Source organism: Oncorhynchus clarkii, chromosome 18 (genome assembly GCF_045791955.1).
Source record: "Oncorhynchus clarkii lewisi isolate Uvic-CL-2024 chromosome 18, UVic_Ocla_1.0, whole genome shotgun sequence".
Classification (NCBI taxonomy): domain Eukaryota; kingdom Metazoa; phylum Chordata; class Actinopteri; order Salmoniformes; family Salmonidae; genus Oncorhynchus; species Oncorhynchus clarkii.
Window position 1 is genome coordinate 11,652,923 of NC_092164.1, and position 12,377 is coordinate 11,665,299.

At 45.2% G+C, this 12,377-nt stretch overlaps 2 protein-coding genes across 4 annotated transcripts; one reads left to right on the plus strand and one right to left on the minus strand.

Moving 5' to 3' along the window:
- On the minus strand, positions 1 to 4,284 carry LOC139372988 (uncharacterized). 2 transcript variants are annotated; one of them, XM_071112900.1, is made up of 8 exons: positions 4,109 to 4,284; positions 3,695 to 3,905; positions 3,385 to 3,507; positions 2,973 to 3,205; positions 2,222 to 2,359; positions 1,710 to 1,983; positions 1,518 to 1,601; positions 1 to 1,424 (listed from the first exon to the last, which is right to left on the minus strand). In XM_071112900.1, exons 2-8 carry the CDS (start codon positions 3,879 to 3,881, stop codon positions 1,240 to 1,242), a joined length of 1,224 nt encoding a protein of 407 aa, XP_070969001.1. In that variant the 5' UTR covers positions 3,882 to 3,905; positions 4,109 to 4,284; the 3' UTR covers positions 1 to 1,239. The 2 variants fall into 2 exon arrangements, with proteins under 2 accessions (XP_070969001.1, XP_070969002.1); XM_071112901.1 differs by having other exon boundaries at positions 4,142 to 4,278.
- Positions 4,285 to 5,031: 747 nt separating this feature from the next.
- Positions 5,032 to 9,365, plus strand: LOC139372987 (histone-lysine N-methyltransferase SETDB2-like). Of its 2 annotated transcripts, XM_071112899.1 has the most exons (9): positions 5,032 to 5,174; positions 5,312 to 5,425; positions 5,498 to 5,650; positions 5,803 to 6,652; positions 6,785 to 6,954; positions 8,046 to 8,321; positions 8,533 to 8,738; positions 8,811 to 8,899; positions 9,015 to 9,365. In XM_071112899.1, exons 1-9 carry the CDS (start codon positions 5,147 to 5,149, stop codon positions 9,130 to 9,132), a joined length of 2,004 nt encoding a protein of 667 aa, XP_070969000.1. In that variant the 5' UTR covers positions 5,032 to 5,146; the 3' UTR covers positions 9,133 to 9,365. The 2 variants fall into 2 exon arrangements, with proteins under 2 accessions (XP_070969000.1, XP_070968999.1); XM_071112898.1 differs by having other exon boundaries at positions 8,533 to 8,899.
- The last annotated feature ends 3,012 nt before the right edge of the window (positions 9,366 to 12,377 follow it).

Sequence of the window (12,377 nt, forward strand, 5' to 3'; positions counted from 1 at the left end):
GTTGTTGACAGGTGGTTAGATTTGGTAATGAGACACCATTTATTGGGCCTGAAGGATACAAAAATATATAGATAATAAACATGATCCATGTGAAAAGCAGCATGTACTGTAGATGTTAGATAATGAAGGTTTTCACACCTTAATTACAGTACATAAGATTGTAACAGTGTATACTATTGTATGTGCGCATAATCGACCAGCATAAAAGCTTTTATTCAACTTTAAAACACAATTTGGCAGGGCATATTACCTTTCAAATAACTTCACTAGGTTCTATTAAAATGAAAATAAGACTGATAAAATAAGTTACTATTGAACTGCCATAATCCATTCACAATGTTTCCCTTTGCATAACTTGGAAACAAGGAATGTAAAAATGTTGCAGGCTACTGTCTACCTGCTTCTGCAATCAATGTATATGATCAAATGTACTTTAAACTAGGTTAACTTTTTCTTCTTCAACTCAAACTCGATATGAGTTTAAAGCTTATGGTATGATTCAAATTCGAAAAAGATCGCGCATATATTATGATGAAATTCTGTAACGTTTTACAGAACGTCCGGCAGGGTTTTCCCCCCGGCTGTTCATCACACATGTTTTTCTTGAGGCTTGTCAAAGTTCCGTAGACGAAGTCTACGCCCCTTCGTCGGTGATTGGTCAACAATAGGGAATCTGCAATGAAGTGCTTGTTGTCATTCAACGAGACGACTAGTTTTCATGCAGATGTTAAGAAATACTGCACCAAAAATCTTAGATGTAAATTTGCGCAACTAAGACCTCCTCACCAAAAACGTAAAATGATTTACAGATTTCTCTTAAATTAATTGAGACTATTTTGAGGAAGTGAGTGTACTGACTATGGCGTCTCAAGAGGTACAAACAGTAATATTTCCACTTCTTTCTAATTTTTCAAGCGAAGGTATATTAAGGGAGTATGCGAGCACAGACGTTCACTTCGCCTGGCCGAGTTCTGCTAGGAGCAAACCGAACCTACTGATCTCTAAAATATATTTAATGGAGACACAGCTGAGAATAGTTACTTGATGTATGGTCGAGAGAGATAGCTGAGCTTTCAGCTGGGGAGTAAACCAAGGTAAACCTGGAAGGCCTTAAGAGTAAAATTGGGAAAATAAGCACTTTTACACAAGGTGCATAGTAATCTTTCATTGTAAGGTATCTTTTTGTGCATACAACGGCCAGCATGTGAACACCAACTAAACGGAGGTAAGGTATGTGTGTCAGTGCTCTGATGCTGGCTTTAAGTCCTGTAGGGGGCAGTCTCGGAGCATCTTTAGTATTTCATGGATTGGTTCCTGTGTGTTCCTCAATCCATCCTTCCACTCCTGGGGTACAGATCCACCCGTGTACCCTGCCCGTGCCCCCAGCAGAGCCCCCAAAGCAGAACCCCTGTTGCAGTTCTCTCCTGAAAAAGACACAGACACTTTAGACTGACAATTCTCAAAACACACACCTTAAAACAGATGAATTGGCACCACATGAAAAAAAAAAAACTTACCGCCACAATTGGTGTTTGCCAGGATCCCTCCATGAGGGTCGTTGTGAAACTCATGTGCTAGGTAGAACATACTACTGAGGGCACCTATAAAAGGACACACAAACTTCTATTAGACTCAGTGGACACTTGCATCACACACGTAAATGGAACTAAATCACACTGCTGTGGATAGGTAGACAGAGTGATAGACACCTCGGGTGTAGCAGGCCATGCCAAGCATTTCCACTGCACTCTGGTGAACCTTGAGCCCCTCTGCAGAAGAGGTTGGAAACCTGGCTGCTTTCTGTATGTAGGGCTTGCAAGTGTCCCATGCGTCCAGGTCGGGTGACTTGAGGAAGGCCTCCGCTTGCTGCTTCAGACACGCCCCATTCAGAGTGGCATGGAGGGCTCGGGCGTACAGCGTCACATATTTCTCCACCTTGGGGTGGGGGTGGGTGAGCCGGACAAACTCCACTGCTGCAGACACCTGGGAGAGGAAGAGAGAAAGGACAGTAAAAGAGGGGGAGAGAGAGAGAGTTTCATTGGGAAAATCTTAATTTCTTGTGTTCTCTTCTCCTTCTCAAAACCCATTGGATGAGTTCAACGGTCCCTCCCCTCTGACCTTCTTATCCAATGGGTTTTGAGATGAGGCAAGGAGAGAAGAATCAAGGAAATGCAATTGAAATTCTCCTATTAAAATATTCCAAAAAAGGTGCAACACTTGCAGCTTGGTCCTCATTGGCTGTGGCAGAGAGAAGCACAAAGGGGATGGCCATGGGGAGGCAGCCAATAGCGTCTAGCTGGCTGTCAGGGACTGACACGTTCATCTTCTGCTGGTAGCGCTGCTCTGCAAACTCCAACACCTGGAACACATAGACAAGACACAAACGTAACACCTGGAACACAGACAAGACACACAAACGTAACACCTGGAACACATAGACAAGACACACAAACGTAACACCTGGAACACATAGACAAGACACACAAACATAACACCTGGAACACATAGACAAGACACACAAACATAACACCTGGAACGCATAGACAAGACACACAAACATAACACCTGGAACACATAGACAAGACACACAAACGTAACACCTGGAACACATAGACAAGACACAAACGTAACACCTGGAACACATAGACAAGACACGAACGTAACACCTGGAACACATAGACAAGACACACAAGCAACACCTGGAACACATAGACAAGACACACAAACGTAACACCTGGAACACAGACTAGACACACAAATGTAACACCTGGAACACATAGACAAGACACACAAACGTAACACCTGGAACACATAGACAAGACACACAAACGTAACACCTGGAACACAGACAAGACACACAAACGTAACACCTGGAACACATGGACAAGACATGACTAACACATGGAAAAGACAAACTGTGAGACAATGTCTGGTTAGGTGTGTAACCTTGCATGCATGTGCGCGTGCATTACCTTGCTTGAGGAAGTGGGTCTGGTGTCTTGCCAGTCGGAGAAGAATGCTCTGTGGAAGGACTCTGCGTAGGTGTCTCCATGTGTTCCTGGCGTGGTCATGAAGTGTACGTAATCAGCCAGCACCGCCCCCCTCGCCGCTGGTTCTGCCACGCTGGCAAACTTCCCCCCTGTCAGGGCCTGTGCCACCCTCAGGGAGCAGATGGCATTCAGGGTATTCTCACCTGCCTGGAGACCTGCACAGAGATATAGATGTATACTTAACTGAATAATTGATCATATGTATTGTCAATAAATATTTTCCTTACAGAACTGTTTTTAAAGATATATACAGACCAAGGTCAGAGACAGTTACTTTTTTCATTTAGTTACATTCATTCCTGAGATGAACTGAAATTAAGTGAGTAGTGAGCACCTTGGTGATAGTGGACCGATCCACCCGATGCCTTCCAGAATTTGAGCTTGTTATGGAGGATTACGCTACCCACAACATGGGGTCTGTTCCCACCAGAGGACCATGCAGTGCGACCGCTCCCCGCTATGGACCGGAGGGAAAGAGAGAACAGATTAAGGACTAACTCAAAATGTTTCAATGTACCTATTGCCAGTTTGATGAACATCAGGTGAAGAATGAATGCTCTTGCATATATCAAACACTCATGTCATAATTCATGACCAATAAACAACCATTTTTTCAAATTCAGTAAAGGGTGATGTTAACATACCTGAGTTGGAGAGGGTGAGGATGCTGGACGGATGTCTGTTGTTGGGTGCGTTGAAGCCGGTGATCCATCCTCCAAAATCTCTCTTGATGTCATCGATGTTGTAGTACCAGTGCGCGGGCATGGACATGGCGTCAGCGGCACACATTCCCCACAGCGCCTCTCCCACCGACCTTCGCACCTGGGTCATCTCGGCTAGAGACTGGTGTCGTTACTTCAGAAATCAAACACAAAAACATGTATATTTAAATAATAATAGTAGTCTATGTTCAGATGGGTTACCCTGTGGCTACTGGTGCTCCAGGAGGCTATATAGGTAACGTTATGCGAGCTGTAATAAAGAGTTCAAACGTGGACATAGACAGGACAGAATTCCTTGACATTGTTTAGTGGTTTAAGAAACATATGCGGTCCTACCGTATAAATGTCAAATTGTAGAATGATCCTCACCCTATTGAAGGTGTAGTTTCTGCTGCACGTATGAACACCAGAATGCGCATAATAATGTCGATATAGAACTTGCGTAAATTCATTATTGCTGTGTTACAAAACTACACAGGGTTGTATTCACTTGACACCAAACGGACCAAAACGGGGAGGGACTACCTAAACTTGTCCAATAAGAAATTCGTTGTCGTTGCAAAACGTTTCCGTTGCAAAACGTTTTGCTCTAATGAATAGACCTAGAAAATAGCCCGCTACATAACCAGAGTTTGACATAACTACCAATTTACATATTGTAACCGTCAGACAATCAACTCTCGCCAACTGTACATAAGTCCCTCAACTTGCAAGATGACGAACATTAAAGTTAAAGTTTCATATTCGTAGTAAAATTGAACTGTTTCACTTTTCAACTGGGTCAATTCATAAAAAGCTAATGGAGAATAGATATATATTCAGTTTTAAAAAGGAGACATTAAATATTGAAACGTTTGTCTCAAGCTAATGTAAAATTGGTAAATTCATCTGATTCCCATTCCGTTGTTATGAAACTGTGGATTTGCAGATCGGTAATATGTTGGATTTGTCTTCTATATGAACAAAATAGTGAAGTGCATTATGGGTATTCGAATTTCATCAATGGAAGTAACAAAGTAAAATGTATCGATACTATCAGGTTTAAATAGATAAGGCAGTTGGTACATTAGCTTATGTTTTGAACGAACTGTAAATTGGTGTCGACACTTGTATAATAATGCTTTTTGCAAGCAACTTCCTGAAATCAATGCATGCAGCATAGCAAAGATAGCTAGAGATCTAGCTAACGTTGTTACTTACAACATCCTTACTGGTGTACGTTAGCTGGTAGTACTAGCTAGGCCATCGACGTTGGTTGGTCTTTGGTAGGCTATATATCCGGCATAATATTGACTATGTGCTTAGCCAATTGCACATTTTCTTAGCAGGTATCAGAGGAAATCATAACCAGCTGACCATCCATCAATATTGAAAATGGATGGGTCAGAGAAAACAGAAGTTGGTGAGGAATTTTCACTTATACCGTTATATTGTTTCTAGTTTCACATACATTTAATCCAGTTTGAAAGATGGACCCAGTTGTTGTTGGAGATCATCATGCAAATGATTTGTTCCTGACATTTTTTGCTCTGATTTCAGCGAGGGCAAAGTCATTCTGGGTACAGGTGGATGTGGAAGAAACATTTGATGAGCTATATGAATATCTGACACACCTGAAGCATGCCATCAAGACCTGCACTGCTACAGACATAGGTACCATATATACAGTACACACACATACACATACTGGCCATTGATGCAATAATTGTTCTGTTTTTGTTTTAGAATATGTCCAGGGGATGAATATGATTACCTTATTGGATTCCGGGCTGATTGTGACACCGGCAACTACAGGCCCAGCTACAACTACAGCCCCAGCTACAACTACAGCCCCTGCCACTGGGAATGAGTCTTTTGTGGAGGTGGTTATTGGTGCAGGTACATAGCCTACTTCACACCCAGTATATCATTATAGTATCTCTGACTGTGAGGTTTGGATTGATTGGATCCAATCGTGGTCTGTGAGCTATCCCAATATCTCAGTTTGCTGCTAGCCTAACATCTTCCCAACATCTGTCTCCACCACACAGAAATCCTCACAGTTTCAGTCCCTGACATTGACGACCCTCAGACTCCACTGCCCCCCCAACAGACAGAGCCCGTATCCCCTCCCTCACCCCTCCGTTACGATGGCTCCATCATCCCCCTGTCGCCCCCCTACCCCAACAGAGAGGACCTCATGACTCCCCTGCTGCCCCTCCAGCTCCCCTACCAGTTCCATACCTGCAGCCAGGCCTGTGTGCCCCACCTGCCCCCGTCCACACACCACTTCCGGGGCCACAACCCTCTCAGGATCCCACTACTCTGCTCCTTCCAGCGGCAGTGTGCTCCCACCCCACCTCTCACTACTGGGATTGAGACCGATTGTGATGGGACTGAACCAGACTCTACGGGGGAGGGCTCTGAGAAATCTGAGGGTGCAGAGTTGGACTCTGAGGTCACGGCGCGGGGTGTTGTTTACAAAGCTCCCTGTGGGCTGAGTCTCTGCACCCCAGGGGAGGTGCTATGTTTTCTGGTTGCCACAGAGAGTCACGGCGTTCTGCAGGTGGACGACTTCACCTTTGACCCCCTGGTGCAGTTGGAGTGTCTGCGGCCACCGCAGTGGCGCCCACCCGGGCTGGCTGAGAGGGACCTGAGCCGGGGATCAGAGCCAACGCCGGTGGAGTTGTGCCTGCAGGAGGAAGGAGTGCGGCCGGAGGACTTCCGCTACAGGAAGGAGCGTTGGCCTCACGGCTGTTTCCTCAGTTCGGGCCCGCTGTTCACCACCTGCTGCGACTGCACTGACGGCTGTGGTGATGCGGAGAGCTGCGCCTGCGCTTGTCTGACCCCAGGCGGCAAACACTACTCCCACCAGAGGCTGTCTGAGCATGTGCCCAAAGGGTGAGTTGGGCTGGGCGTCTGGTCCTTGTCAGCAATCCTGTTGTGTTCATGTCCTTTGTGTATCTATTGTGCCTGGTGAGTGCATGCCATTACCAACTACTCATGAGATATGTATCTGTGTGTGTCTGCTAGGCTGTACGAATGCGGCCCTTGGTGTGGGTGTGACCGTGGTATGTGCCAGAACCGTGTGGTTCAGCGGGGTCTGCGTGTCCGGCTGCAGGTCTTCCCCACTGGAAACAAAGGATGGGGGGTGCGTTGCCGTGACGACCTGGACAGGGGCACATTCGTGTGCACATACGCAGGTAGGGGAAACTGACAGTTTGGTCCTGTAAGCTTAAAATGATTGTTCAGCGAAAATGTACATATAGTGGCTTGCGAAAATATTTCACCCCCTTGGCATTTTTCCTATTTTGTTGCCTTACAACCTGGAATTAAAATGTATTTTTGGGGGGATTGTATCATTTGATTTACACAACACTTTGAAGATGCTAAATATATTTTTTGGTGAAACACACAAGAACTTGAGCGTGCTTAACTATTCACCCCCCCAAAGTCAATACTTTGTAGAGCCACCTTTTGCAGTAATTACAGCTGCAAGTCTCTTGGGGTATGTCTCTATGAATATTCTAATCATTCAATTAACAGATAACCCTGAAGGAGCTGCAAAGCTGTTAATGGGATTTATCTTTGGTCTCTTTATTGCCTCTCTGATTAATGCCCTCATTGCCTGGTTTGTGAGTTTTGGCAGGTTTGATGTGGTGCCATATTCTTTCAATTTTTTAATAATGGATTTAATGGTGCTCCGTGGGTTGTTCAAAGTTTCAGATATTTTTGTTGTTGATCTGTACTTCTCCACAACTTTGTCCCTGACCTGTTTGGAGAGCTCCTTAGTGTTCATGGTGCTACTTGCTTGGTGGTGCCCCTTGCTTAGTGGTGTTGCACTCTGGGGCCTGTCAGAACAGGTATATATATATATACTGAGATCATATGACAGATCATGTGACACTTAGATCGCACACAGGTGGACTTTATTTAACTAATTATGTGACTGTAGGTAATTGGGTGCACCAGATCTTATTTAGGGGTTTCATATCAAAGAGGGTGAATACATACGCACACACCACTTTTCTGTTTTGAATTTTTTTATTTTCTGAAACGTTTTTTTTTCATTTCACTTCACCAATTTGGACTATTTTGTGTATGTCCATTACATGAAATCCAAATAAAAATCCATTTAAAGTACAGGTTGTAATGGAACAAAATAAGAAAAACACCAAGGGGGATGAATACTTTGACAAGGCACTGTATTGCATGAGAACCATCCCTTTAATAAAGGCTCAACTGTGGATCCAAATCAAGGATCTGAAACTTTATTAACTTCCCTTCCTTTCAGGTGTAGTTCTCAGGGCAGGACTGGACTCCGACGAGCCCCTCCCACCCAAGCGCCAGAAGGCGGACCTTCCCTCCGACGACGAGGTGGAGGTGGTAGATGAGTGGCTGGCGCCGGCAGGGGAGGGACGAGCGCCTGCAGAGACCCTGGAGCCCTCGCCCCCCTCCTCACCTCCTGACGGGCTTCATGTGCCCGTTATCCAGAGGCCCGGGGTGGAGCTTTCTCCACAGATACAAGCCGTGTTGGTGGGAAACTCCCTGCCAGTTCAACCTCTCACAGGTACTGGAAACTGGGCCAATGGATGCTTCAGGGGGCTTCATGGTTCCATTAGCCTGGTTACACCAGACTGACAGCTGCACTCATCATTGTTCCACTGGTTTAACCAGGCTATGGTTCCCAATGATGAACATTGAGAAACAAGGCATTATGGGTGCCTAGATAGTATGCAGTACAACTTATTTTCTTTCCTGTTACACTTTTCCTTCTTCAGGCATGGAGGTTGAGGAGGGTGTGGAGCAAGAGAATGGGGTACAGAAGCCTCAGCTGAATTCCCAAGCACACATGAAAGAAGTGGATGTGAAGCTGTCTGTGTCCACAAGCACAAGCCCCAAAAAACTGGGCCCAAAGCAGAACCCTATGGAGCACCTGTATTACCTAGATGCCACGAAGGAGGGGAACGTGGGAAGGTTCATAAATGTAGGTGTATGCCGGTGTGACTCCCATTCTTTAACCCACCCACTCATAACCTCTGACCACTTGTCTCTACAGCACAGCTGCGACCCCAACCTATTTGTGCAGAACGTCTTCACTGACTCTCATGATCCAAACTTCCCCGTCATCGCCTTCTTCACCAGCAAGTAAGTGTCCTGAATAGTCCCTTTTTAATGGGTAATGATTTTGTGATAAAACTACGCGATGGGTTGATATATCAGTACCAATAGCAGATTTAGCTTTTTCTATATTTTCTTGCAGAGTGGTGAAGGCGGGGACTGAGTTGACCTGGAACTACTCCCACAGCCCTGACAGTGACCTGGAACAGAAAGTGACATGTCAGTGTGGCTGTGAAGGCTGTCAGGGACTGCTGGCCTGAACCTTGAGATGAACACAGAAACAAAATACTCCTTTATAGCCTGCTTCTAGACCCATTACATAGTCTGTTTGTGCTGTAAACAAATCTGCCTTCAGACCAGGCCACAATGACCCCAAGATGTGTATGATGGTGGACAACCAGTTATGCTTTGCCCTCATCACCTTTGTCTATTAACCTGTAAATGGGCCTTTGTATACTTAATAAAAAATAAACTCTGCAAAAAAAGAAATGTCCTTTCACTGTCAACTGCATTTATTTTCAGCAAACTTAACATGTTTAAATATTTGTATGAACATAACAAGATTCAACAACTGAGACATAAACTGAACAAGTTCCACAGATGTGACTAACCGAAATGAAATAATGTGTCCCTGAACAAAGGGGGGGTCAAAAGCAACAGTCAGTATCTGGTGTGGCAACCAGCTGCATTAAGTACTGCAGTGCATCTCCTCCTAATGGACTGCACCAGATTTGCCAGTTCTTGCTGTGAGATGTTACCCCACTCTTCCACCAAGGCACCTGCAAGTTCCCGGACATTTCTAGGGGGAATGGCCCTGGCCCTCACCCTCCGATCCAACAGGTCCCAGACGTGCTCAATGGGATTGAGATCCAGGCTCTTCGCTGGCCATGGCAGAACACTGACATTCCCGTCTTGCAGGAAATCGCGCACAGACCGAGCAAAATGGCTGGTGACATTGTCATGCTGGAGGGTCATGTCAGGATGAGCCTGCAGGAAGGGTACCACATGAGGGAGGAGGATGTCTTCCCTGTGACGCACAGCGTTGAGATTGCCTTCAATGACAACAAGCTCAATCCGATGATGCTGTGACACACCGCCCCAGATCATGACGGACCCTCCACCTCCAAATCGATCCCGCGCCAGAGTACAGGTCTCGGTGTAACGCTCATTCCTTCAACGATAAACGCAAATCCCACCATCACCCCGGTGAGACAAAACCGCGACTCGTCATTGAAGTGCACTTTTTTCCAGTCCTGTCAGGTCCAGCAACGGTGGGTTTGTGCCCATAGACAACGTTGTTGCCAGTGATGTCTGGTGAGGGATTTGTTTCCCTCCTGTTGGTGGTAAACCTGACCATGTAATACACCTTGATTTGGAAAACATTTCCTTTAGAATTTCCAATTGGGTAAACTCTTAGACCGTTGAACCCCTTCAATTGCTTTACATTTCTACTGGTCTTAGTTGACAACGCAGTCAACTGAACTGGTCCACTAAAATCATTCAGTGACTACTTAATCAACACAACTTGATTTGGCTCAAAATAAAAAATTGTCACGGAGCTGGAACCAGCAGTAGAGGACGGAGTGGCCTTAAAGCTGTATGCTGCTGTGGTGCCAAACTGCTGCAGAACTTCACTTGGTAGTTTATGCTGGTAACAGGTATCACCAGCCAGCTTCAGTCCATACCGCACCAGGAGTATAGAGTTGAGAGTGTGCAGTGACATTCTATTTCTTAACTTTGACTTAACCACACTCATTTGGCTAAACAGCCATTCAACCTCCGCATTTGAGTGTAGCAAGGAGAGGGCAGCGAGTGCAGCTTTGCGCAGTTCTTCAAATGGATTCGACCCGGAAGAGTCCGTGTAGTTATTGACTTCACTCCAAAACTATTTTCAGTTGAGTCCCACCTAAACAGATGGATGTTTCTCGATTGGGAAACAATTTTATCAATTGTTTGGGGCTGGTATCCCAGTAGCTCAGCTACTTTAATAATTTCAGTGGTGCCTTTATTGTGCTTTAGTGTTTCCTTAACACTGAACAAGGCCTTGTGCCAAAAGGCTTCAATGTTGTCTGGGAGCCTTGCTTGCAGCTCCTTGCTTAATGCAACAATGTAGTTGATGCACTGTCTCCGAATGACCTTTTTGTCCTCTGGCGCAAGACTGAGTTGGTACACCGTGCTCTCTAAAAGGTACTCAAGGTATGGTGATGGACTGAGATGTCCATCAATGGCATCCTTCAGGACATCCATTTTTGCCATAGGGTTGACTACTCTGCTGCAAATTGATGTTAAGAGGTATACCAGATTGTCCTAAAGCTTGACAGGATCTGTTTGCTCTCCCTCAAATGACTTCACTGCAACTTGTACGTCAGACAGGATTGATTTCAAGAACGTCAGGTAGACATAGTTGGTCTTGTCCATGTATGTGGCATGGAGCACATCCGCCATGTAGTAATGCTCACTGGCCTTGGTCACCTCAAAGTGGAGTTTCAGTTCTTCCCACTGGCTCAATATACAAGTTACCGCAGGCTCAATCGATAGCCAACGTGTGGCACACACTTTGGTGATCTGCAGGGGTTTCTGGCCACAATTAATGGTAACATACACTGCTTTGTACGCCTCGTGCCGTTTTGGGGAAATCGAAAACCAGTTGTAGGTTTCCCTGATTAAGTACTCAACACTCCTAGGGATAGTTTCTTTGGATGCTGCACTGACAGCCAATTGTAAAGAATGGCACACACAGCGGATGAGTACCGAATTGGGCAATGCACATTCTTCCTTTAAAATCTTGTGCACCCCAGTCATTACGGACGCATTATCAGTGCCAATACCCTGAATATTCTATTTTTTAAGGTTACACTTCTCAAGAAACTCAACTACCACCTTTACTATTGATCTGGCATCACCCCCCTCCAATATAACCAGCCGGAGAAATGTGGACACAACGGTTATTTTTTTAGCACTGAAATACTGAATCACCACATGCAGGTATTTCGAGACTCTGACATCAGTGGACTCATCCAAATGGAGACTGAACTTCTCATCCCTAACTTCTGATGTTACCCTTTTGAGAAAACAAGGAGCCAGTACTCCCCTAATAATTTCTGTGCACTTGGTGCGGTGCATTTGGAAGTTTGTTGCTGCCACAGAATCTGGGCAGCTTTGCAAGCCATACCTAAATGGTTGCATGCTTGCATCTAACAATGCTCCGCAATGGCCATTGCCATAGTAGCTTCTGCCCTTTTGTAGTCATCCACTTTCTTAACCAACTGTGGTAATGTAGACTGCGTTGTGGGGTTGTACGGTTTTGCTTTATTTATATGCTTTGCTGTAGCACAATGTTTTTGATGTCATACATTTTTGCAAGCATGTCTGATTTGCACTACGCACAGTATGCCCAAAAATCATCCCCAATTACTGGCTTCAGCCACCTTTTAATTAAATTCAGGTGCAGACTCCTACTCTTTTCTGTACTTCTGGCTATACAATTTTGATTGAGCCATGTTGA

Bases quoted from the DNA above. Each gene is read 5' to 3' on its own strand.
- LOC139372987 (XM_071112898.1), top strand. From the start codon at position 5,147: ATGGATGGGTCAGAGAAAACAGAAGTTG. The intron at 5,651-5,802 runs GTACATAGCCTA...TCCACCACACAG, and splicing joins GGAGGTGGTTATTGGTGCAG to AAATCCTCACAGTTTCAGTC. The intron at 8,900-9,014 runs GTAAGTGTCCTG...ATTTTCTTGCAG, and splicing joins ATCGCCTTCTTCACCAGCAA to AGTGGTGAAGGCGGGGACTG.
- LOC139372988 (XM_071112900.1), bottom strand. From the start codon at position 3,881: ATGACCCAGGTGCGAAGGTCGGTGGGAGAGGCGCTGTGGGGAATGTGT. The intron at 2,360-2,972 runs GTAATGCACGCG...TATGTGTTCCAG, and splicing joins GACCCACTTCCTCAAGCAAG to GTGTTGGAGTTTGCAGAGCA. The intron at 1,425-1,517 runs GTAAGTTTTTTT...TGTCTTTTTCAG, and splicing joins GGCAAACACCAATTGTGGCG to GAGAGAACTGCAACAGGGGT.